This window comes from Equus asinus, chromosome 20 (genome assembly GCF_041296235.1).
Source record: "Equus asinus isolate D_3611 breed Donkey chromosome 20, EquAss-T2T_v2, whole genome shotgun sequence".
Classification (NCBI taxonomy): domain Eukaryota; kingdom Metazoa; phylum Chordata; class Mammalia; order Perissodactyla; family Equidae; genus Equus; species Equus asinus.
In genome coordinates this window covers 52,460,488-52,486,736 of record NC_091809.1, presented here as the reverse complement: position 1 = coordinate 52,486,736, position 26,249 = coordinate 52,460,488, and the positions used below count along the sequence as shown (strand labels likewise).

Here is a 26,249-nt window from a genome sequence, read left to right as displayed (position 1 = left end):
TTTTAACATGTCTTCTCCTCCCTACTGAGTACAGCTGTTTCTCTTACTGACGATAGCTTCTCCCAACCTCAGAACATGTTCCACCCATAGGTACCCCTACCCCCAAACTCCAAGGCCAAGTTGAACTCCCTCTTTATTCTGAGAAAGATACATCCCCTTTCCTCTAGTTCAACTAGAGTTTTGCAAATTGAGTTTGCAAGGGAAATAGAGAACAGAACAATCACATAAAGCACGAGAGCAATTATGTGGAGTGCAAACATTCTGACTTTAATATTTGGTCAAAGATGGGCATGGGTGGGACAGTAGAGGTGACTTCCAGGCCTGGGTCCCCTTCTATCACCTCAGTTCTCTGTGGGACAAATAAAAATTGTTAATAATGATAACTATCATTTACTACTAGGCTCTGATATAGGGACTTTACAATTATTTTCATTTATCCACTCCAAAATATATTTCATTTATTGAAAAGCACAGTAGCCTTAAGAGGGTGCCACTCATGTCTATTTTTCAGATGAGGAAATTAAGAATCAGGTGGAAAGCAGTGGAGCTCAGATTTGGACCCAGGTTTGTTGGACTGCATGGTCTTTATTTTACCTAACGTATTGCCTTCTTAAATTTACATTTCTGGTCCAAGGAAGGACTAGCTTTGGAATAACCACTCTGCTTCAGGTCCTCTGCTCAGAGTTCATCTCACCCTTCACATTCCGTACCTGATGTTGGATCACCATCATGACTTTTGCTTCCTTTAAATCACAGTTTGTCTCCCTTCCTGTCCCTGCAAAAATTCTCTAGACTTCTCAGACGATGCCACCTCCAGAGCCAGGACCTTCCTTTCCTGTGATACCCAGACATCTTAGAAGAAACTAGACAGAAGAAGTTCTTAATTTCTTTCTAGAACCTGACTCTAGTTCTGTCCCAAAACCTGGTTCCAGAATATAGTTCCTCTCTGTCATTCCCCATTTGGGCCCCGCATGGCACCTGGCTCTCTCTGTAAACGAGGAAATGTTTCCTGCACCAGAGTCAAAACATACCACAGTGACTTCATAGAAGCCTCTCTACCGCTCTCCTAGAGATCTCTAGGACCTACCTCACCCAATCCATTTCGCTCTGAACTTTTCTTCTTGCCTGAAGCTTACTCTCCTGCTATGCCGTTTGGTGAAGTGTGATCTCTTTTCTGAATATTGCTGAGCTGATCTGAGAGGCTGGTATCCTATGGCTGGCTCCTGGAACTGGATGTAGAATGCCATTTCTCCCACCTGAAGTCAGAGACCATATCCACTCCCTTCTGAAGGCTAGAAGAGATCCCTGAGTCCAGTGAAATGTAGAGCTTACCAGCTCAGTTGACCTGCTGTCTCTGGTGACCTACCGCTTAGATGCTCTCCCTACCTCCATGGTGCCCAGCGTTCTCTCAGAGTTTCACATAATAAAGAATCAAATGCATATTCTTAACAAATATAGCAGCTACTAAGGAAAGGGGAAGGTAACTTCCTGATCCTCCCACCTTCTTATAAAAGCCTAGGAAGAGATGGGGAGGAGGGACAACCAACGGACTCATTTCCGAGGTCGAAGCCAAGCTTTAGTCTTTCATGCTCAAGGCAGATGGAAGCTTTCACTGATATCAAAATCTAATTTTAATCAAGGTGTAACCTCCAAAACATGCTAAAACTTAGACAATTTACATATTGTGCTACTTCTCTTGGGTATTCTAACGGTAGTCCTAGACAACAATAAAAACATCAAAAGAAGAAAGAAGTAGAATGGAAATAAGACTACAAACGAATTACCTGGGCCCTAAATTTAGGGAGCTGGCCATACACAAATTCTTTCTTGGATTTACGTATGGCCATTGCAGCTATCACTGTATTATCAAATCTAAGAGCAAAGCACATGTATGTTATATTGAATCTGTAGTTAGAAGAAAGACAAGCTTTGGACAGAGGCACCCCAAGCTCTGAAGACACGTGAGTGCAAAAAAGTCTGTAGCACTGCTATAACAAGACAGACTCCTGCCCTTCTCCGATTTCTTCAAATTTACCATAAAATTTATTTTTCGTCTCTTCAACTCTCATAAACTGAACCCATCCTACAATGTGTTCCGGCTTTAGTAAGATTTTTACACTTGCCTGGGCACAGAAAAGGATCCTCAGATGGCCCAATGTGTGTCTTCCTGCTTTGCTAGTGTTTTATTTTTCTTATATTATTTTTCTTTCTTATTTTTTAGAAATACCTATTTTCTTTGTGTTTGATTACTAAATCTCTTAGGAAAACTGTAAGTTTTCTTTAATAAGTACATCTCATTTGCCCTTGCTACTTTTTTCTGAATTGCCAGCAGAAGGATCAGTTTATTTGCAACGTTGGAGAGATTATTGATAAAGGAAATCAGTGTCTACCCCGGGAGTGACGTCCCCTACACATTTTGCTCACTCTCATAGCACAGTGCTTTGCATATTGCTTGTTAACTTTGCCAACTAACCCGCTTCATGAGCCCAGAAAGAATTTAAAAAGAAAAAAACATTTTCTCAGTAGGCAATGCCTTGTACACTCAAATTGCCAATGTTTGAATACAGAGGTACATATTATATCTTTGGCATTCATTTTATCCAGGGCGTTGAAAATGGTTCATTGTCTGACTTAATTAGCCCACTGTCCTGCTCTGTTTAGAGAACTAAACCACATTTCCAGGACTTTCCATGTTCCCCACCCAACCACCTGCTCCTTCACAATTGCAGAAATTTTTAAAGATAATAATAACAAAGGTGAACCTTTTGCAAGCAACTTATTTTTTCAGCTGTTCTGTTGGTTATGTAGTTTTTTTCAAATGTCATGAAACTTAAAATATTTCCTGGTGGTGAATTCTTTCACACAGCTTGCAAAAATAATCAGATTTTGCAGCAAAATCAGCCATCGCAAGCCCATCTGGCAGAGCTGAAGTTCTGCAGATCTGTTCCGGCCAAAGTGTGCAGGGTGATTTATCAACGTGTGTCCCAGTGGCTCCTGTTGCTCTAACTTAGCTACATAAACACAAATAGCATTCCAAAAGCACACCAAGACCCAGGGGTAAAAAAATGGGTTTCGCTTTGTAATGTAGGCAACAGAAAACACTTTCTCCCAGAGACAGCCTGGACATAATTTTGTGCCAAGTAAGAGAGTTTTTACAGTAAAATTTCAAGAAACTGTTAGAAAACTGAAATTCTGTAACAGTACAAACTTTCCAAAGGACAGAAAATAGTTCATATAACAGAAATTTAAGACACTTGGAGTCATAGTTTTTTTTAAATTCCTAAATTCTATTTTTTAACTTTTATTAACTAGCCGTTTTAATTACAAAAGTAATACATGTAAAATTTCAAACAGCATAAAAGAGTATAAAGTAAAAAGTAGTCTACTTATCTCCCCTGTCCCCTCATCCTCTCCTTCTAATTTCCAGGGGTCTCCACACTGAGTTTCACATACAATCTTCCAGAAATTTGCTGACATTTTAGCAGAAAGAAATTAAGTTGTTGCACCAACAAGTTAAGGAACATCTTTTTAAACATTATGCTTAGCATTTAATGTCTATGTTTAACATAAAAATCTATGTTCAACATAAAAATCTATGTTAGATATTTATATGCACTGTTATAAATTAACATTTTCATGGTAAATTCCCTTCCCCCAAGAGAGAATTTAAACACATCTTTTAGTCTTCATTTAACCTCTATACATTTGAAGGCCTTAAGCAAATCACTTAATCCTTTTATGTCTCCATTCTATGTCAATTACTTAGTACCTACTGTCACTCAAGGCTGGTAATAATGGAAACAAGGAGCTCAAAACCAGATGAGCTCTTTCTTTGTGAGATAAATCCTCTATAATCTAGGCTTTGTAGACACAAGACAAATGTTCTTAAGGAAATATGTTACAATATTCCTTCCTCAGAAATTCTTATTGGCCTTAGGATTGGACCTATGCAATGTAGTAATAAATCATTTAAGAATGTAGGGATTTTTTTTTTCTTTGCAAATAGGGCAGTATGAGGGGGATGTGCCAGCCCCCTCTTTGTATACACTTGTAAGGAGGGAAGTTGATGAAAAAGAAGAAAAGAGAGAAAGAGCCCTGAGAATTGGTACAACTGGCACAGATGGCCAGCAGCCCTCAGCACCTGCAGGGCGAGTACCAGCCCTTGCTGGGCTCTAAAACAGAGCCAAGTGGAAGTGGATACAAGTGTCACCTGCTGGCCTCCTGAAACTTCGCCCCTACTGAGAGCCCATCAGACCCCCATCACTGAACTCAGCTCAATACTGTAGCCCGTACACTCAACCATTTCCAACCCATCATTTTCAGCACAAGGTTAAATTTCCTCAAATGCCACCATCATCATATCTACACTGCTGAGAAACCTCTAAAGGACCATTGCCTGCTAGCGGACAAAGTCCAAGCTCCTTAGCATGGCTCAAAAAAATCCTTCATAGCCTGGCTCCTGCGCCCTCCTCCAGCTCCTCTTCAGCTTTCCTGTCTGCACACATTTCATGTCTCACATGCTGTCCACACATTTAAGCCTTGGATTTGCTCCCCAACAACCACACCCCTTGTCCTATCTGCTCCCTGATTGCCTTTCATCCTTCAAAACTGGACCCATATATCACCTGTAGTGTGACATGTTCAGTCACCTTCCCCTAAGACAGCAACTCACCTCCACCACTCACCCACACCTCCCACCTACCTGCTCTAAACCATGGTTAGACTAGATCTATGTCAGAATCCAGCCTATGTCACTTACTAGCTTTGTGACCTTGGACAAGTCCTTTACACTGACTATTAGTCTTACAATCTATAATCTAGAGATAGTACTTACAGCATCTATTTCATTGGTTAATGGTGAAGATTTAATGAGATAATGCATGTAAATCGTGTAGCACAGTGCGGAGTACATAAAGCACACAAATATTAGTTGTTACTAAAAACAATGAAACACATACTAATACATGTAAAGTGCCTGACAGAGTTTGGCATGAAGTAGGTATTCATGAAATGCTCGTCTTCTCAATCCTTGTTTTTATTATTGCACCCATTACATATATATTTAAACAACTATCTTCTTTATGACACGCCTTAAGTTTCTTAGGGAGTATGCTGCCTAAGACCATGCCTATTCCTCTTTGTATTTCTGGAAATTATCACAATTCTGATGCATAGTAGGCACACAATGCATTTTTATTTAATCAATTAGGTGAAATTCCTGCTCTCAACAAACCCACTTGCTTATTATTCCTTGAAGAAGAGCTGTGCTTTCCCACCTCTGTGCTTTGTTCACAAAATTCCTTGCACCTGGAAGTTTCCTGTCTCCTCTATCCATCCTCTCATACTTCAGAGCCCAATTCAAATCCTCAGCACATTGATTTCCCCCTTTTCTGACTTCCAGAGCACGTAGAGCATGGACCATGCACCTGGAAGCCAGATACATACTGTTCTGTACCATGAGCTACTTTTTCCTGGGTAGATCTGTATTGGGTACTTATTGCTGCATAAGAACCCACCTGAACCTTTGAAATTGATAGTAATGATTTGTTAAGTCTCACGATTCTGTGGGTGGCTGGAAGTTCCTCTGCTAGTTTCACCAGGGCTCACCTATGCAGTTGCATTTAGCTGGAGGTTCAGCCATGCTGGAAAGTTCAAGATAGCTCCCTCACATGTCTGGCAGTTGGTGCTGGCTGTCAGGAGGAGTGCCTAGATTCTCTTCCACGTGGTCACTCATCCACAAGGAGGCTAGACTGACTTTCTGAAGAGGAAATCATAAGGCAGCATTTCAAGCAAGCAAAGGTGAAAGCTGCAAATCCTCTTGACGCCTAGACTCTGAAGGTCACACAATGACTTCTGCCTCATTCTGTTAGTCCAAGCAAGTGACAAACCCATCCCCAATTCAAGGGGGAGAGGAATAGACTTCACTTCTTGATGGGAGGAGCTGCAAAGAAATTGTGGTCAGATTTAATTTACCACAAATGGCTTGTGTCCCTAAGTAGATACAAATCTAAGCCCTTTGATTGCATTCTTTCTAGTGCCTGCAACATTCAGCATTGTGCCTTTCACATCAGAGGAGCTCAGTAAATATATGCGGTTGGTGTAAGGGCTAGTGCAGAGAACTTGCTTGTTATGTCCTTGAGAGGTTGAGGGAGCATAAATTTGGGAGTCAGAGTTTGGGTTTAAACCTTAGCTCTGTAATTGACAAGATGGGTGATTTGGGGCACATTACTTAATTGCTCTGATGTTTAGTTTCCTCTTTTCTAAACCTCAGGTGATAATATCTACTTTATAGTAAGATAATATTATATAAAGCACCTGGCAGGTAGTAGATGCTTGTAGCTGTAGTTCCTATTTATTATGGAGTATTTTTCTCATTTACGATTAAATTACTATGTAACTTAGATAAGTGGGCCATAAATCAAAACCCATTTCAAACTTTGCAAAACTAATAAGATTTATTAAAACAGGTTTGGTATAGTTTAGCACTGTATAAGATTTCTCACCAATCAGAATGCCCCCAGTTCTACTGCATATTTATCACATTAATTAAGCCATCTAATTCTCTATGCCCATTTCCTTCTGGAGGAAGAAGGTATTCAGACCTAACACAGGTACCCATTTAAAGGCTAACTGGGTTACATCTGGCATTAACTTAATATTCATCTCAAAGTTGGAGGAAAATCATACGACCTATGATGGGTCTAAATTTTAGATATTAAAACGTGGTTTTAGAATGTTCAGTATAATAGCATCAGCACCACCTCTCCCAAACACAGATATTATGATAAAGAGAAATTAAATATATAAAGTACTGTGAATTCCTTGAAAAGGGATCCAAGCTATTCACAAGTGGCTATGATAATTATTATTTAAGCCTTAGTATCAACATCTTTAAGTTTAAAGAGACACTTTCTAAACTATACCATCAGAATTAAATATATATATATATTTCATACTGCTGTATGAAAAATCTTAACGCTAGTTGATCTCCTCCTTAGTACATTTCAATATATTCCTTCAACTAGGTTGGCCCTAAAAATATTATAGGGTCATAAAAATGACTATAAAAGTATCCAAGGGAAACTTCTAATCTTATCGCTTTACTACCTTGGTAACCTATTAGTTCAAATTAACTCATTTTCATGGAGGGGCTTTGGGGCAGCTGTGAGGCTGCTGTGTTAGCTACAGGAAGTTGCAGACTGGCAAATTTCATTCAAATATAAACCTCTAAATTTGGCTACCTGGCATTGCAGGATCCTGTTGTTTGCAGTATGCAAAATAAAAATTATATACCATCTCGCTTGGTCAAAAGTTATGGGCGCTTCAATATTAATTTCAATACTATTTCTGGAGGATTCGTATGGTGAGAGGCAACTGTGTGAATATAATATCTTGAACAAAGAAGAAAGGAATGTGAGTTTTCCCTTCACATTTGTAATAACAACTAGCGCTCATGCTGAAGGCTCATGTTTTTAGGCTGTTCTTTGTTAACCTATAAAATCTGGGAATGGGCTGGGGGAGTAAGGGCCAGCTCTGAAATCTGTCCAGTGAAATCCTTCCCAGTCCCAATACAGCCCCTTTAGAACTCTTCTACGTGCTGTGAGATGAACTGAAGTGGTGCACTATCATTCCTTTCCGTATTTATCCATCCAAATATTTCCCAGGCCATGGGGCAGGACTAATTATAGCGATAAAATAATCAATTTGATGGAAATGTTTTATGTCATGATTATGATAGTGAGTGAGTCACAAGAGTTTGTCAAAATTCACCAAATTGCATACTTAAAATTCGTGAATTTTATTAATTTTAAATTATACCTCGACAAAGCTGACCCCCTAAAAATAGAATATATTTTGAAGTACTACAGATATATATAGAGAGATATATATGAAGTATAAATCCCACTTGATCCTCTTGTGAGCTTTTATATAATTATATCATCTCTCTGGATGTCCATAAATTTCTTTTATACTAAAATTCTTTTTTTAATTATGAAGATTTCCTATTTTTGTTTTTGAATTATTAAAATGCTTGGAAGGCAGTATCACGTGTGGTAGTTAAGAAACAGGCTCTGAAATCAGAAAAGTCCTTGTTCGATCCCATCCACCACCACGACCACCTCATCCTGCAGGGGAACCTAGGTTATTCTCTCTGTGCTTCAGTTTCCTCATTATTAAGATGAGAATAATATTGCTTGTCTTCTGGGGTGGTTGTGAGAACTAAATGAGGTAATACATTTAAGACATTTGGCCGTTTGCCTAACAGTGTGCTTATAAAATTACTATGAATATATGCTTATGAATTACTTCCATTATAATTTAAATCTCTGCTGGAAAATGTTGGAAATGATGGTAAAATAACATATTTTGTGCTGTGTAAGAAACAGGAAGGTATCTACATCCAGTTTCAATATTTAGGGATTCATTTCTGTTTCAGGGAGACTAGATGGTCAGAGAGGGGGGAAATCTCACCCACAACAAAACCGGAGCCTGAATAAAACACATTTTAATGAGTTGTTGAGCTGGCAAGAAGTAAGGAAAATCTCCAAAGCTGGGATGGGAGGGAGGGTTGACATGGGAGGTTGGGGAAAGTTTTGAGCAGAAATTAAGACATTGAATGATGAGAAGGTGAACACACCAAAAAGGTGGGCTCCCCTGAGGACAGGTCTTCAAATTAGCTTTACATGTGAAGACTGATCCTTGAGATGTTGTCAAGGTTGAGGGGCTGAACCCGGGACTCCATTAATCTGGGAACCTGGAAGAGAGCTGGATCCTAAGAATATAAACATAAATCTTCTGGAGGAAAGCAACCTCAAATTAGGACCCCAGCTTTTCGCAGTTTAAGGTTAACCAGATATAAATTTCAATCAAAGATTACCAAATGCTTAAAAAAGCAAACCACTATGAATGAAAGTCAGCATAAACAATAGGCAATAAGTTTCCAGAACTTCCAGATATTAAAATTACCAAATACCAAATATACAATAACTTAATAAATAAAGAACACTCAACAAGAGACTATCAAAAATTACCAAGCAGGTTTTGTAAAAATCAAATGGAATTTATGGAAATGAAAAAATAAGTAATTATTGATAATAAAATAACTCAATGTATGAGTTAAACAGCAAATTAACTACAGTTGAAGAAAGAATTAGTGAACTGGATATAGATCTGAAGAAATCTATACCATTCTATACCAAAATATAGAACAGAAAATCATGGAGATAAAGAAAATAACATGAAGTTAAGGGATATAGAGGACAAAAGTAAAAGGTTTAACATGCATCTGAACAGAGTCCCAGAAGGAGAGAACAGAGATAATACAGACAAAGCAATCTTTAAAGAGAGGATGGTTGAAACTTTTCCAGAACTTATGAAAGACACAAATCCCCAGACACATGAAGCATATCTTATACCAAGCAGGATAAATTTTAAAAATCTACCTCTAGGCAAAATGAGATGAACTTTAAGAACCATAAAGACAAAGGGAGTATATCAAAAAGCAGTCAGAAAGGAAGGAAAGAATGTCACAAAGAATAACTATAAGGTTCATAGCAAACTTCTTAATAGCAGTCATGGAAGCCAAAGACTGTGGCGTGACATCTTTAAAGTGCTGAGAGAAGAATACCCATAAAGTTACAGTTGTGAGTCCAGCAATATTATCTTTCAAGTACAAGGGCAAGAGAAATGATATTTTCAGATAAATAAAAGCCAGAACAGTTTACCACCAACGCCACCTCCATGAAAGGAATTTTCTAAAGGATTAGTTTAGAAGAAGGAAAATGAATCTAGAAAAAAAAGTCTGAAAGAAGAGTAAGCAAGGAAAATTGTGAACATGTAAATAAATCTAATAATTATGATGTCTAATTTGTGGAGGTTTAACAAAAGAAACAAGCTAAAATGCAAGGAAATATACACATGTAAATTAGGAGAGGAGTAGAAAGAGTTAACATTCTAAAGATCTTGGCTGTCAGTGGGAGTTTTAGGATATTGTTTGTAGTTTGTTAAAAATGCAAGGTAAAATTTTACGGGTAACCGGAAAGAATGGAAGTAGAGAGTTCAATTTCCACAGCAGGTAGAGGGCAAAATTACATAGAAGAAGTGAACACAAGAAGGTTCTTTTCATCAAATAATAAATAAAATCAACTACACTTGTAGTTGTGAAACCTTTGTAGAGTCTTCAAGTATTGAAATTGGGTTGAGGGAGGGACAATGCTGGCAATTCCTCTGTAATAATTAAACCTAACTAGAAGAAAGAGAAGGAGTATAAGAAGATTCTAGAGATTGTTGCTGGTAGAAGAGAAAGATAGGAAAGCATTTACAGCAGAGATGTCAAAAGCTGAAGGGGCTGTGTTACATAGACTGAGCTTTATCCCGGCCTTGGGCAGAGGCCAGAGGTAGAGCCATGCCAGTCAATGAACGAATGGCTGACAGATACTGAGAGAACAGGGTGCTAATACTACCACGTTAGGCACATGTACCATGTCTCACAGAAGCTTTTCTCCTGATCCCAGCCTTGGCCAGAGCAATTTAAGGGGAGTGAGCAGGGAGAGAAGGTAGGAGAAGAACAGGGAGACATCTCCCCAGGCAGCACCCAGGACAGCTACCACCCTGCCACACCCTACTTATACACACAGGGAGGCTGAGGCAGAAGCCAGAGGGTGTAGGCCTTGGCACAGGCATTCCAGGAAAGACCTAGACAGACAGACAGAGCTGGAAACTGGAGGGAAACGCTGGATAACATGGGCTCTGGCAATATGGGAAAATGTGCCCAAACACAGGTGCTTCTATGTTAAATCACTGCCTCCTTGCCTTCCCAAATAAGATGTTAGGGCACCCCAATCTACACCCACCTCTGACCATGCATGCCCAGAGTTCCCCTCTGCTACTTAAAAGTGTTAACTTCTTAAATGGGAAAATACAAATCAGAACATGTTTAGAAGAATATACCATAAAAATAAAGGGCATAAAAATGCATCTGAGTGATAATAGCTAACATTTATATCCTGATTATCCCAGGAACATTCTAAGTGCTTGACATACATGATCCCATTAAATCTTCATGTGCCCAAGATCACACAGCTAATAAGAGGCAGAGCTGGGATTCAAACAGAGACACTCTGGTTCCAGAGTCTTCACTTTAAATACTATGCTACTTCTGAGTGGTTGGAGGATGTTTTACCTGGAGAAGATAGAATTCCAGCTTGGTGCTATGGACTGCAAGTTTGTATCCTCCCAGAATTCAAATGTTGAAGCCCCAATCCCTAATGTGATGGTATTTGGAGACTGGGCCTCAGGGAGGTGATTAGGTCATGAGGGTGGAGCCCTCATGAGTGGAATTCCTATCCTTATAGGAAGAGACATGTGAAACAGATGATCTCTTTCTGCCACGTGAAGACATTGTAAGAGGTCAGCCATCTGCAAAGCAGGACGAGGGTCCTCACCAAGAACCCAACCACATTGGCACCCTGATCTCAAACTTCCAGCCACCAGAAATAGAAGAAATGTTTGTTGTTAAAGCCACCTAGTCTATGGTATTTCTTATAGCAGCCCGAGCTGATTAAGGCACTTGGGAAATGGAGGGTTGTCTTCAAATATTTGAAGGATTAAACTTATTCTGTATGGACCAAAGAGATTAGAATTAAGAAAGTGGTTCTTTTCAGCCTACTTTGTAGGAGTCAGCGGTCCCAAGAGAAGAAATGAGTTTTCTCAGATGGCGCTGATTTTTCCAACACTGGAGGCTAAAGGCACCAAGTATGAATAATATGGGGAGGATTTCAGCATTGAGTAGATAGCTGAATGAGACTCTCTATAAAATCTCTTCCAACTCTTAAGAGTCTATAGGACCTTGAGGGTCAGAGCTAAGAGCTCAGATCCAAAGAACTGGATATTGAGGACTCAACTTTTACAACAGTGTCATTTTCCACTTACCTTTGTTCCTGGTCATCTTGAAGCCACAATTTGCATTTGTATATTTTAAGACTCTACACACCTGAATCCCCTTCCTTCAAAGGTCAGCTTTGGCATCACCTCCTCCAGGATGTGTTCCCCACCCCATGCCTGATGCCAGCTTAGGTGCCCACCTCACCCCATTGTTCCCCAGCCATGCCACTTCTTACACTATAGTGAATTGTCTGTCTCAGTCCATCATTCCCTGTATTCGTTTCCTAGAGCTGTATAACAAATTACTACAAATGGGGTAGCTTAAAACAATAGAAAGTTATTGCCTCAGAGTTCTGAAGGCTAGAACACCAAAATCAAGGTGTCCACAGGCCCGGGCTCCCTCTGAAGACTCCAGGGGAGCATCCTTTTTTGCCTCTTCCTGGCTTCTGGTGGCTGCTGGCAATCCTTGGTGTCCTTTAGCTTGAGGCTGTATCACTCAAATTTCAGCCTCTGTCTTCACATGGCCTTCTCCCCATGACTGCGTCTCTGGGTGTCTCTCCTCTTCTAAGGACACCAGTCATATTGGATTTAGGGCCCACCTTAATCCAGTATGACCACATCTTAATTTAACTAGTTACATCTTTAAAGATCCGATTTCCAAATAAGGTCATGTGCACAGAAACCAGGAGTTAGGACTTCAGTGTATCTTTTGGGGGGATATAATTCAACGAACAAAATTCCCCAAACTCCCATGCTCACTAGACCACAGTTCTTTGAGAACTGTATCTTTATTCCACATATTTTTATTGTGTCTACTATGAACCACGCTCTGTTCTGGGCACTGAGGACAAGTCACAGTCAAGGTCCCTACCCTTGGTGGAGCTTCACCTCTACATGAAGATAGACAGTTAAAAAGTGCCCATTCAGGGGCTGGCCCCGTGGCCGAGTGGTTAAGTTCGCGCGCTCCGCTGCAGGCGGCCCAGTGTTTCGTCGGTTCGAATCCTGGGCGCGGACATGGCACTGCTCGTCAGACCACGCTGAGGCAGCGTCCCACATGCCACAACTAGAGGAACCCACAACGAAGAATACACAACTATGTACCGGGGGGCTTTGGGGAGAAAAAGGAAAAAATAAAATCTTTAAAAAAAAAAAAAAGTGCCCATTCAATGTTGAAGCCAAACGCCAAGCACATGTATGCATGTATGAATAGATATAAATCACTTAATATATATTTGATGAAGGATATTAATGCAAAGAGCAAAAAACAAAGGATAAATTATTCCATTTCATCTAGTCCATACTTTTTGGCACATTTACCAGAATCTAAAACTTTGGTTTCTCTCAGTCCCTTGTGAAACTTTGCTCTCTTGTACTTTCATTCTTACTCTCAGTGAACCCCCTCAAACTAACCCCTCAAATAGTGGTTCTTAGTATCAGAAAATAAAGCTTGTAAGATATATTCCGAAACTATTTTCTAAGATTCAAACTTGCAACTAAAGAAGAAAACACTTGATCTCTTTGCCTTCCAGGGCAGCGTCAGTTCCTCTCCGTCACCATTCGTCCAGATGCCAGGTGAGTTCTTCAGTTCAATGAGCAAGTCATTCATTCCTTTTTGAGTTTAAATCGGGCATTTGGGCTTCCACTCTTTTACAACCACTTTACAACATTTTCAAAATTTTGCTGCTTTAAAATAGTTATTTTTTAAATACAAAATCAGTGAAGACAGACCTCATTCAGTCATCCCTGAATTTAAAATTCATTCTGTCTTGAAGGCAGCCTTTTAATCCCTTGCCTAGCGGAAGTTTATTGGGCAAAAGCAATAGCAAACAGCAATAGGCCCTTGATACAATCTAAAAATGTCTGAAATTTTCTGGCACCATGATCCAACAGATTATGCATCTGCTTTAGGACAGAAAGAGAGAGGCCTGCAGACAGATGGAGGAACTGCCATTTATTGGGTGCTCTCTATAGGTCAGGCACTTAGTTCAGCATTTTATATTCATTTCAGTACATATGTCTCGTAAAAGACTCCTGTGAGGATGGAAAAGGGAGTTCTTAATAATAGGGTTACGCACGCCCAGATCTGTGCACACACTCGCATGCACACACACACACACTCCTTCCAGATCTCAAACTCAGAAGTGGCATAGGCTTTCTCAGTAGTTTTAGTCGCCTTCAGAGCTGGATAAGGGAAAGGAATAAAAGCAGTAGAAGATCTCACATATCTGAATGTCTCCGAGTTGTGTTTCCCAATCATATTTACAGTCACTGGAATCCGGTTGCGTCTGCTCCCTTCTATAGAAGAAAATTTCTGCAGCTTCTCTGACCTTCTAGAATTATTCTTCCTTTTCACGGAGAAAGATATATGCTTAAGAGAGCAAAGAGGTTTTTCTTTGTGATTGTTTTTATTTGGAAATTGGAAATATAGACATGAGACCCTAGACAGCTAGTTTCCAGATTCTTCATTCTGTTCTCAGCCTTAACCACTCCAGTGGAGATAAATTCATGGTGTGAAACAGAACTTTATTTATTGATATTAATTTTCACTTGCACAAATTTCTTTCCAAGGAAGTATGCTTATGATGAAACCCCCAATGCTGCTTTCAAATTCATGAACAGATTAGAAATTTGGGGCCATAGAATTTAGGATGAAAGTGGAGTGAGCAGAATGGTGCTGTAAGTTTCTACAAGGAATTTTGATTTCCTCTGAATGAATGAATAAATTTACGTATAATTGTTGAACACAGTGTTACACTCCTGGGTTTACAGAAAATGTGTGAGACATAAGTTCTGCCCCCATGGAGCTTGCAGGTCAATTGGAAAGAGGGTTGTAACTCAGGTGAGAGAATATGAGCATAATCTGAAGTGCCACTTCACATGGCGAACACCAGGGTGCTGTGTATGCAGAGAAATGTATGACTGAGCCATGATACCAAAGGAAGAGGGTCTTGATGAGTCTGTCTCCTCTCCCTGAGGAAGAGTGGGCAGGGTGGACAGGGACAAAGCTCAGAAGCAGTCCACTGTGGTTGGGGGAAGGTAAGAAAGACAGGCACCTGCATCTCCCTCCCAGCTCAGGCCTCCTGTGACCTCAAGGTGAAGGTCTTAGCTAATTAGACCACACCCACGACAGCTGGAAACAATCAGTTTTACAGCCCTTGAGTCTATGCCCCTGAACTGTATGTACTAAATGATAGCATGTTTCCTGCTACACCTGAGCTCTGGCGTCAGACCGTCTTTAGCAAACACATCCCTTCACTTCTGGGATCATTTTGCTGGCCTTCCCTTAAATGAGACTCCTCAGTTTCAGCTTCTTCCCCCCTGTTTTCACCAAAGGAAACTTTCTGTGCCAGACATTCTCTTCCCAAACTTGCAGTGCCCGGGGCAGCTGAGGGAGGGACTCAGTATGGCCACAAGAGGGCAGCAAATAACATGAGACTCATCAAAGCCAGAAAACTTTTTTTGTGTATGGTCCTCTAATTTGACTGCACAAAAGCCATATCATCCCAAAGCAAGCAAGCCATTTCTCCATGCCTGCTGGGTGCAAGACACCAGGTTAAAGGTCAGTATACAAAGAATTAGAAGACAAGTACAACCTGCCTCTGATTTAGCATGGGGTTACAGTATCACCTTACCTAGAAATATTGCATCTCAGACAACATACCCAGAAGCAGCCCCTTGTTGACGGTCCTGTGTATATGGGGATAGAGCTCAGAAGCCGTGACAAAGATGCTTCATTCGATAAAATGTAAATGCTAAGGGATTCTTATTCTTATCTCTTTAAGCCCAACCCCTTCCTAGCAGTGCCTGGCACATAGAAGATACAGAATAAATGTATGTTGAGTGAGTGAATGATCAACCAGTTATTGCACCATCTAAAGCGAACTCATCCCCAAAGGCAGAGTGAACTTGAAACATAATAGTTATTTGGGCTGGACCAGTTAAAAGAGATAATACAACAATATTTAACGCTTTTCAAGACATTTATCTATTGAAATATTAGCCTTGGTGTCGGGCATACATTAGAAACACCATTTCACACGTGGAGAAACTCAGCTGCAACAAGAGACGCCTTGACTTTCCCATGAGGAAATTTTTGCCCATTTGTTTTTCATTTGGCAACAGGTTCACCAGTGATGTCAGGTTACTATGGGGTCAGAAGATCTTTCCTATCTGACTCAGACTTCCACAACACTAAGCAGTTTGCAAATGACGTCTGCACCTCGGGCGCGGCGAAGCCCTTTCCCTGCGAGGCCTCCGCAGGGCAGGGCCACCCAGCCCTCCTGGATCCCTACTTCACGGAGCCCTACGGAGACCACCGCCCCCCGGCCCTGACCCCCAACACCGGCTCTCTGTTCAGCCCCTCGCCCCTGCCGCCGCTCCTGCCGCCGCCGTTCCCCAGCGACCCCACACACTTCGTGCTGGTGAGTATACAGATATTTCACGTTTCGCGTGTAAGGTAAGGTCACGCGCGTCTGGCCAGTGCGTGCACTTGGCAACCAGGATGAAACCAGGCCGCTCTGCCAGGATACGCTCCAGGAGCCTTCCTCGAAGATCCATGCCAACTACGACAGCAAAAAGGATGTATTCCAGGGTTTAGGCCGAGACGATTAATATGGCAGGATTTTTATCCTTTTTGTTAATGCTTTACTGATTTTGCCAAATGTCCCCTCATCATTCCTCTAGCACGTAAGGAAAGGAGCCCTGGAGTTACATCTCAGGCACAGCTAGGCTGTAATCTCCCAGGGCAAGCCTGGCCGGGGCTTCCCTTCCCTCCCAGTCCGGTGCCTCCCCTCCCCCACAATATTTCTACCCTATAGAACCTTGTTCTCACGCAATCCTTCAAAAAGAGGAGTTCATAATGATCTGAAGAATACTAACACCCTTCTTATAGAAAACTGTAAAGCCTTCAACCACAAAGGAATGAATCTCTCAAGATGGGATTTTAGACGAAAGAGGGTGGGGATTAGCATTATTGAGTACCTGCTCTATGCCAGGAACTTTTATGTGTCTTTGTTTATTTAATACTTGCAACGACTTGAGATATAGTTATTAAAGTCCCATTTTACAAATGAACAAAGTGAGGTGCTCAGAGTCATGAAGGCAGTAAGTGGCACAGCTATGAGTGGAATCCCAATCTTTCCAGCTCCAAGCCTATGAGGTTCCTAGCTCTTTGCTCCCGGAGGGCAGGGTGGTCTTCTTAGCCCACCCAGAAACTCACTCTGTGGTTTAGAGACCTACGCCTTCCAGGAGCAGCCGGCACTGACTACCGCGCTGTGGAAAGGGCTGTCTAGGACCCCGGCATGGTGCAGCTCAAAAAGAACCCAAGACATAGTGTGTTGTAAATGGTAAAATGCTCTATAAATGTTCATTTGATTATTCTCGCACTTCACTCATTTAACGCTGTTTTGTGGGGAAAAGAATCTTCGTATATATAGGGAATCTAATTCTAGAGTAAGAAGGGAACTCAAATCTCCGCTGCTGCTGTCAGTCACCAGAGGGAACGCTGCGTGGGAAGGAGGTTTCGGAGAGCAGAGCGAGGACGCCAGGTCGGCTCTGGAAGCCTTGGTCCAGCAGCGCCCCCTGTCGGGGAGGAAATCTCTCCCCATCAGAGTATCACCTAATGACTAACCCCAGTGCCCTTTCCGTTCTCGTCAGAGGGACTCGTGGGAGCAGACGGTGCCCGATGGTCTCAGCCAGCCAGACCCCGTCCCCGCCGAGGCCCTGCAGACCTTGCCGCCCAGCACAAGTTGCCTCTCCCAGCTGGAGCTGGGGAGCTCCGCCCAGCACAGGAGCTCTAGCTGGGGGGCCCCCCTAGCTGGGGCTCAGTCCTACTCGCTGCATGCGCTGGAGGATCTGTACCACACGCCAGGGTACCCCACCCCGCCCCCCTACCCCTTCACTCCTTTCATGACGATGTCGAATGACCTGCCGCCCAAGGTGGTGTCCCTCTCCCCCGACGAGGGGGCAGACACCTCTGCCCTTCAGGACTCTTCTGCATGGGCAAAAGAAGACGGGAGCACAGCGTGGGGGTCGTACGAATGCCGCAGAGCTTACTGAGGGACGCACCAGAGGACTTCTGCTATGCCTTTCTTTAACTTGGGTCTGTATTCCACAGATTGTTTTCAGTGTGGCAGCTCATTCAGAACTGGATTTTCGGGATAAACCATCATGCCACCCTTTGTTAATGGACGGTGACATCTATTTTATTTGTAATCCTCCCTACCACAATCCCACTGAAATAGAACACAATGTTAATTCAGGATATCAGGGACCATATTCTAGTGAGACAACCTGACAGTGAGGTCTTTTGGGAACTTTAGTAATCCATTATATTCTGAATCTTCTGTTACCTTGGAAGTATCATTTTTGACACTGATAATTTTTTCTTAAATTACATTAAAAAGTTTATGCAAATCATAAAACATACTGATTTTCCTATCCAATTTTTCTTAGTTGTGAACCATGAGTGTTCTTTAGTAAGCGAGAATGCATAGAATATAATATAGATTGGGGCATATGAAACAACACTCATTTTATACCATGTGGCTTTAAAGTGCGAAGCATTATATAGATTTCTCTCCTTACAGTGACTTGTAAAGCCCCAGTAATAAATATGGCACCACATATGGATGCTTTCTTGTCATTAAAATAGGATGAGGTCAGGAGGCTATGGCTTCATAACCACATAGTTTTGACTCTGCCCTAAAGCCCAGGATGTCCAAAAATTAGGCTAATCCAAAAAATAATAAAGGCCAAAAACATTCTTTGATCAATAGTAGCCTTAAATAAGCTAGACCTTGTGTCTTGGATGGAATAAACCTACAGTTCAGAGTGGATCAGTAACATGGGCATTGTGGGATCAAATAAGAATGCACGCATTGTAAAGAAAATACAGAGAGCAGGACTGGGTTGCCAGCAAGAAACAACAGACCACAGAACACCAAGAAGCAAAAGGTCTTTGGAGAGGGATGTACTGTCAGGTGTGCACCAGTAGCTTTACACACATCGTCTCCCATTTAAAGGAAGACCTTGTTGCAGGCTCATCCATCAGAACGTGCAGCTCTTACTATGTATAAATGACGAAACTGACATCTGAAGCATTCATCTGTCTCGCGAAAGTTCGACTGGTGTGGATTCCTTTGCAATTAAGTTCCCAGAGTAATTCCCACCAAGCAGTGTGCCCATATGCAGACAAAGCCCATCAGAAATGCCCTGCACACACTTTGACTTTGCACTGCATGAGTTGAGGCCCGCAGGTTGCATCCATACTCTTCCTCCCAACTCCCTACCACCTTCCTTTTTTTATCCCATTTTTCTGATCCCCCTGGTGCCTCCTGACCCAATGCCTTTTCCGTCCATCTCCTGGGGTCCCAATGGTCTCATTTTCTACCTTGTTGCCCAAAGCCCCTCAATACAGTCTCCATCACATCCTCTATGCCAGTGTCCCATGCTCTGCCTCAGCTAGATAGGAGTCCAAAAAAATCTAATAAGGACATTCTCACTTAGAAGTGAATAATTGATATTCTTCCTTCTACAGACCTTTAAGGGTATTTTCTGGTTAAGCAAGCACATTCCTAATTTATGGAGTGCCTGCAGAAATGCCTGCATAGGGAGCCTTCCTTTGCCTCACACCCCTCAGCTCCCTCCTGGGAGAGCATCCCCACAGGAGCAGATAAGGAGGAGCACTAGTGGTCCTCAGCTCCGGGCTGCACCCTGCTGGGCCCCCTGCCTCACTCCTTCCCTCCTACCACTTCGTTTCACAGCCTGATCTTTACTTTGCCCACTATTCGCTCTTCAATGGAAGGAGGCAACTTCACTGTGGGAGAGAGAGCTGCTCTTTCTAAAGTCTGATGAAAGTTGGGACCTCAGTCCTGGTTCCCAATATCCTTGGCAGAGGCACCTGTCATCCAGTGTCACTCATACCTGGACAGCAGGCCTATGCATCAGAACAAAGAGATCTGGCCCTCTCTATAGATTTAGGGGTCTTCACAAGGGTCTCAAAGTCATTTTTCAAGATTGGTTGTATAAAATTTATAATAATCACAGTTATCTACTGCTTACTCCCTCTTACTAAATAGCACACAACACAATAACGGTTGTGTAAGTGATAAATACGGGTCCACATCACCTTGACTTTTGTTTGATTTTAACACTAATGTTAGCCGTGCTCATTTTTCTTAGTTCGCTGTTATCTACTCACGTATAATGTTCATCTCCTCACGATCTGAGGATACGTCGACTCTCAGATAAGCAGAGCTCAGCAACCAGACTTGGAAATGGCAGTAAATGCAGTGAGTGCAGGGGTGTCCACATCCTTCTTAAAGCAGCCAAGCCCTTTCATACTGTTGGAAAATTAATTTATAAAAAGGAGACCTACACAGGCCCATACTACATCTACCATCCATTTCAGTTACCTCGTCTACAGCAGCTGGGGGGTGGGGAGTGGTGCTAATGATTCCAAATAGTACATGATTTTTCAGAATTCTATTAGCTTGACAATGTGTTGCTATATTACACATATTTTGATTTAGTTCGGTTTTAGCGTTTTTGGAATTTACAATACTTTGTTAAAAAGTGAAACCAAGCCACAAAATCACGACAGGGAAATTAATTATATTTCCCTATCCCATTTCCCCTCTAAGCACTCTCTATTTCCTACTGCATGCCAGGAACTAACTGCAACTTTTCATAATAATGCACAAGGCCAGCATAAGAAACAAATGCACATTCTTCTCTCCCTCTCCTTCCTTAAACCTGCTGTTCGAGGACTCACAGCTTTCCTGGGAATACTAGAGAAAATTAAAGAGCTCAGGGTCAAAATGCCATCTCTTTCAGGTCCCTTAAGATTCAATATAAGCAGAGATGGTGATGTCGAGTTCAAGCTACTAAGAAAGCTGACTAGAGGGTAACGTCAAAAAGAAGTGGAAAGCAAAATTTGTCCATGCAAAAGCTGAATATGGGCAATTCTCTCATAAATCACTTGAAATGGATATTGCAGTATGTAGTTGAAAGTGTTTGTGTTTCTCTTACGCTGTTACACAAACTCCAAGTGAGAGAAGAAAACCACATTTTTACCTCATTCACTTAATAAATGCTTTTAAATAAACATTATGGCCTGCTACAGCTCAGTTAATAATACAGTATGATGGTACTATGGTGGTAAGGGAAGAAGCACTTTAGTACTGACGTGCTGGAGTACTCTAAAAGAAATTCTACGAGGGGAGAAGAACTACTAACCCCAAAAGTAAAACATATATTTACATACATATATACATACATAGAAAAGTATTGCTAGAATTTTTGTGATCCATTTGTCAATATGTAAATCTAAATAATACATTCATAATAAAATATCAGTTATATTTAAAAGAACCAAAATAACAAATGATGACCAAGATTTAAGTCACATTACATTATAGTGATTCTACCAACTTCACACCAAAATTATACTCTTTCATTAGGTTCTGTCCACAGTATCCTCTCTGTTCAAAATAATATTACACTGTTCCTCTTACACACCACGTTCAATAACTATTGACTCTAGAGAGGTTACATACAAAATCATACACTCTATGGGGCCAGCCCCATGGCCAAGTGGTTAAGATCATGCTTTCAGGGCCGGCCTGGTGGCGCAGCAGTTAAGTTCGCACGTTCCGCTTCTCGGTGGCCCGGGGTTTGCTGGTTTGGATTCCGGCTGCGGATATGGCACTGCTTGGCAAAAAGCCATGCTGTGGTAGGCGTCCCACGTATAAAGTAGAGGAAGATGGGCATGGATGTTAGCTCAGGCCCAGTCTTCCTCAGCAAAAAGAGGAGGATTGGCAGTAGTTAGCTCAGGGCTAATCTTCCTCAAAAAAAAGATCATGCATTCTGCTTCGGTGGCCCAGGGTTTCCCTAGTTCGGACCCTGGGCATGGACATGGCACCGCTCATCAAGCCATGCTGAGGCAGCATCCCACATAGCACAACCAGAAGGACCTACAACTAGAATATACAGCTATGTACTGGGGGGCTTTGGGAAGAAGAAGAAAAAAAGGAAGATTGGCAACAGATGTTAGCTCAGGTGCCAATCTTTAAAAAAAAAAAATCATACACTCTAGCTAACGAGTGAGGCTCTAACTAGACTGATCAAGGGCAGGACTCATGAATGGCTCAGCAACACATCCCCAGCACCTGGCTTCGTGCCCAGGATGCTGTAGGTGCTCAGTAAAACCTTTGTGAAATCAAACTAAAATTATACCACAAAGACGAATAACTATTTAGACCCTGACACTGTGTGTGACCACTCTTGGAAACTAATGAATGAGAAAATCCTCACCATGTTTAGTATTTAACAGTAACCACACTCTGCAAATTCTGACAGTAGTAGATATTGAGCTTTAGTGATAATATATTTAAAATGATTGATTTAGTGTCTTTAAATTTCTTTAAGAAGGAAAATTACTGAACCTTTGAAGTAGCACCGAAAAATGTTTCATTTAGTATCTACATGTACTATAATATATTGCTAAGTCTTATAAATAAAAGTTATTCAATGTGTGGTGGTATCCCTGGTGTGATTAAAACAAAGATGATGAGTAGATCAGGAACTAGAATCCCAAAAAATCAGCCTAAGTAAATCATAATTAAAATCTTCTATAATTATTTGTAAGTGATGACACTAAGTTACCTCTGATCTTTGATATAAAAGTGTCCTATAATCATAACCTCTGACAAATTATGGGTTTGCAATATGCACTGTCATTATCAGTACATTATAAGCTAAAAGGAAAGAAGAGTAAAAAAATTTTATAAGTTCCAAAAGGGAAAAAATGTGGACAAAACAAATAATGTCTAAGAATTAGGTCTTTTGCATTACGAAAATTGATAGATGTCCCTGCTAACCTTCTCCCTAACCAAACCTCTTGAGTAGAATAATCCAAAAGTTCAATGTGTAATAAATCAATTTAGTCATAAATTAAAGATCACTCGACTGTTTTATTTCCAACCGTGATAATATATTCATAGATTTTTATCATGGTATTCTTTATATGTTTTTGTATGCCTTAATATTGCATAATAAAAATGTTTTCAGTAAAGGATGAACTTTTCAAGCAGCGTCTGATGGTATTTTCTTTATTTAGATGAGAAATTATCAAATGCCTGTTCCCCCATAGAAGCCTCTTAAGGAAAATTTAAAACTTTGAATATGTTTTATGGGAAGAGACTTACTTAGCACAACTCATTAAATAATCTCCATCTAACAGTCGTCCTGGTCATTTTCATACGGACCAAACATTCACTCTGGGACCCAGTAACTACTTGTTTCCTCTGTGTTTTTGGAACTTGATATTTCCCACAAGGCTTGGTAACAGTGTCCCAAAGCCAGAGTGACAAAAGAACTTTGCATTAATAAAGAGAATTTAGAGCAGTAGTCAAATCTGGAGGGAATAAACTCCCTTTTCTTTCTACTGAAAGTCTTTTCATATTCATGTGTCTAAGTTTAACAAAATCTCCTACTTTGGGAGAAAAATATAGTGTTCTGCAGTGTCATTTGCATACAAAAGCCTGCCAAAAATCTTCAGTTAAATATTCAGTTTAAAACTTTAAAAAGAAACCTATTCTATTCCCTTTATTCTGGGTGCTCAGTGACTTTAAGAAGGTCAATGACAAACTAAAGGGTTTCTGAGCTCAGTGGCTCAGAGATCTGAAAAACTATAACCTATGAGGAACTAGAGAAATTACAGACGGTGAGCCTCAAAAGGAGAAGGCTTGAGGTGGAGGACAGGGATGGGCATGACCTCTTCAGGCTCAGCGCTGGGCCCGCTCAGAGGAGATAATCAGTATATGCTTGAATGAATAAATGAATGAATGAACCAAACAAACAGATAATGGAGAAACAGTAGTGTGGAAGTGGGAAAACAGCTATTCTGTGTTCATCACAGAGCAGTTGATGGCACAAACCAAGACTTATCTTAGTATTCTTAGTGCTCCATACCATAACTGGTACATAGTTGGTGCTCAATTAATACACAATTGTATTTGGGCGCAATCAGTGATCATTATATTTAAAGCAGTCCAACAGGAGAACAGGCTGCCTTACAAATAGAGAGCTCCCATTTCCTCAACACAAATGTACTACGGGCCAGGAGCTCAGCTAAGCAGTGGAGGAAGCCAGAGGCTGAACGACCACCAGCAGGGATGTTGTAAAAAGACCCCAAGTCTCTCTCAGCACCTCAAAGATCCCTTCCAGTATCCACACACCAGGACCATAGGTCATGTTTTTAAGCAAGTGGGCCTGTTAAAGCCTGTTGGAAAGCCCACAACATTTTTTTCACTTTTATTAAATCCCCAAAATGATTATCAGGACTTCAGGGCAGACACCCTGGAGATGACAATGTCCCCAGCAAGAGGAAAGAATTCCCAGGCTGTGAAGCACAAACTGGAATTAGCATCATAAATTCACAGGTCACCCTCACCTCTAGCCAGCCTCTTCCTCAGGGTTCTGGTGTCTCCAGAATACTCTCAAGTCAATGGGCTGCACTGCCGTCACATCCTCACATACCCTGAGAGCCAGACTAACAGCTCACCACAATGCTTTCACAGGCACAACATCGACAAGTCTGTCTGCATAGCTTCCAGGCAGTAGTTTTCTAATGGTAGTCACAACTCACCAGTGAGTCATCAAATTATCTTAGTGACTCCCAAGCAACATATACTTTTCATAAATACAATGAAACGGAAAAGATGGAATAGAACAGAATATATCAGAGTGCCTCATATACATAGGTGTGGATTATTCATGAAAAGTTTGTTTTATAAATATAAAATATAGTTATAGAGACAGTATGTGAACATATACAATGAATTTCCTACTGTGGGTTGAAGCCCAGTGAGTTTGAAAGCCTCTGCTCTAAGACATCAGGAAGACAACACTACTTAAGAACAAGGGTTTTAGCGTCAGAGTTATCAAAGTTTGATTCCCACTCCTGCCATTTCTGTGTTCGATAATCTTGGGCATCCTGCTGACCCCTCCAGGCTTGTTTCCTCATCTGCAAAATGGGGAAGCTATACAATACAATACAGTGCCTGACATCCAATAACCTCTCAATAAATGACAACTTTTACCAGTCTCCTAAGAGGAACATCCAACTCTGTGGGGTCTCAGTGTAGCCCTGGTTGCTCCAGGCCTCCTGACACACACAGACCTGTAAGGAGGATTCACAGGCCGCATTCAGAAAGGATTCTCCCTTACCCCCACCAGCATGGCATTTGGCTCTTATGACTCTGCTGGGGTTTTGCAATTACAGGAACAGCAGGAACCCAAACTCCTTAATGTTGGGCTAAAAAATAGGAAGTTCTTTCTCAAAATAGGGCTCAGGCCATGGGAAACCCAGTTTTCTATAGTTGCTGGCCAGCAACCACTCTAGAACATCCATCCCAGCAGCAGGGACCAACATAGAAGCCCCCAGAACTGCTGCAAGGTTCAGGCAGAGGCTCCTGGAGGAAGGGACAAAGAATTCTTCGCTGTCCCTAAAGACTTCTAGGGAGCTGACCCAACCCCTGCCTGCCCTTCCTACAGGGCAGCCAGTCATCAGCATCAACCTCAACGATGTTGCCAAGGGACCTCAGTGGCCTCCCTCTGTCCCTGCCCATCTCCACGCAAAAGGAGAGGCTTGGAAGGAGATTAAGCCTGAAAAAATGAGATGGCACCCCAGAACAGGGGGAAAGAGACGCAGAAGGGGCCAGGGAGAAAAAAAACAATGCAGACAAGAGATGGAGGAAAGCAGTGACAGGAAGAGAAACAAAGAAAAAGAATCTCGGAAAAAAAATAAACAGAAAGGACAAAGAGGGAGATTTTAAAAAGCAAACCCCAAAGTAAGTGTAAAACAAAAAGGAGGACAAAAGAGAAAAGAAGTAATGGAAGAAGCTAGGAGGACAAGAGATGTCCCCAGTTCCACGTTGCTTTGCTCACTGTCCCTTCAGGAGGAGCAGTGCCCAGGCAGGGGAGGGCAGGGAGGAAGGACAACTCCCAATGTCCTTCCCCTCCTCCCAACTCTGCCTCAGGCCTGACGTCCACCAAGAAAACTCAGGACACAGGCTCAGGGACCTTTGGGGGAAAAGGCTCCAGAAGCTGACAGATTCCAGCTGGGCTGGAGACAAACACACCCCATCCTGCCGTCCAATGGCAGGTGCCACTCAGGTGTTACCAGCTCTCATCCCCTCCCTCAGAGACATGGCTTCAGGGGCCAAGCAAGTCTTATCCATCACAGACTCTGGTGTCTTGTCACTCTCAGAGACCCCTGTTCTCCCATCTCCGAATGCTCCACCCTGCATGGGACACATTGGAGGGCATTCAGGTATTTTTCTGGTGGCCCATGGGGCTCAACT

At 41.7% G+C, this 26,249-nt stretch overlaps 1 protein-coding gene across 1 annotated transcript in view; it reads left to right on the top strand.

Moving 5' to 3' along the window:
- POU2AF2 (POU class 2 homeobox associating factor 2) overlaps positions 1-19,939 on the top strand; it is a 36,708-nt gene extending 16,769 nt beyond the window's left edge. The window contains exons 3-5 of the mRNA XM_014855711.3: positions 13,413-13,455; positions 16,006-16,304; positions 17,539-19,939. Of these exons, the coding sequence (XP_014711197.2) occupies positions 13,413-13,455; positions 16,006-16,304; positions 17,539-17,940 (744 nt within the window). The 3' untranslated portion in view covers positions 17,941-19,939. The remainder of the gene's footprint in view (positions 1-13,412; positions 13,456-16,005; positions 16,305-17,538) is intronic.
- Positions 19,940-26,249: the final 6,310 nt, after the last annotated feature.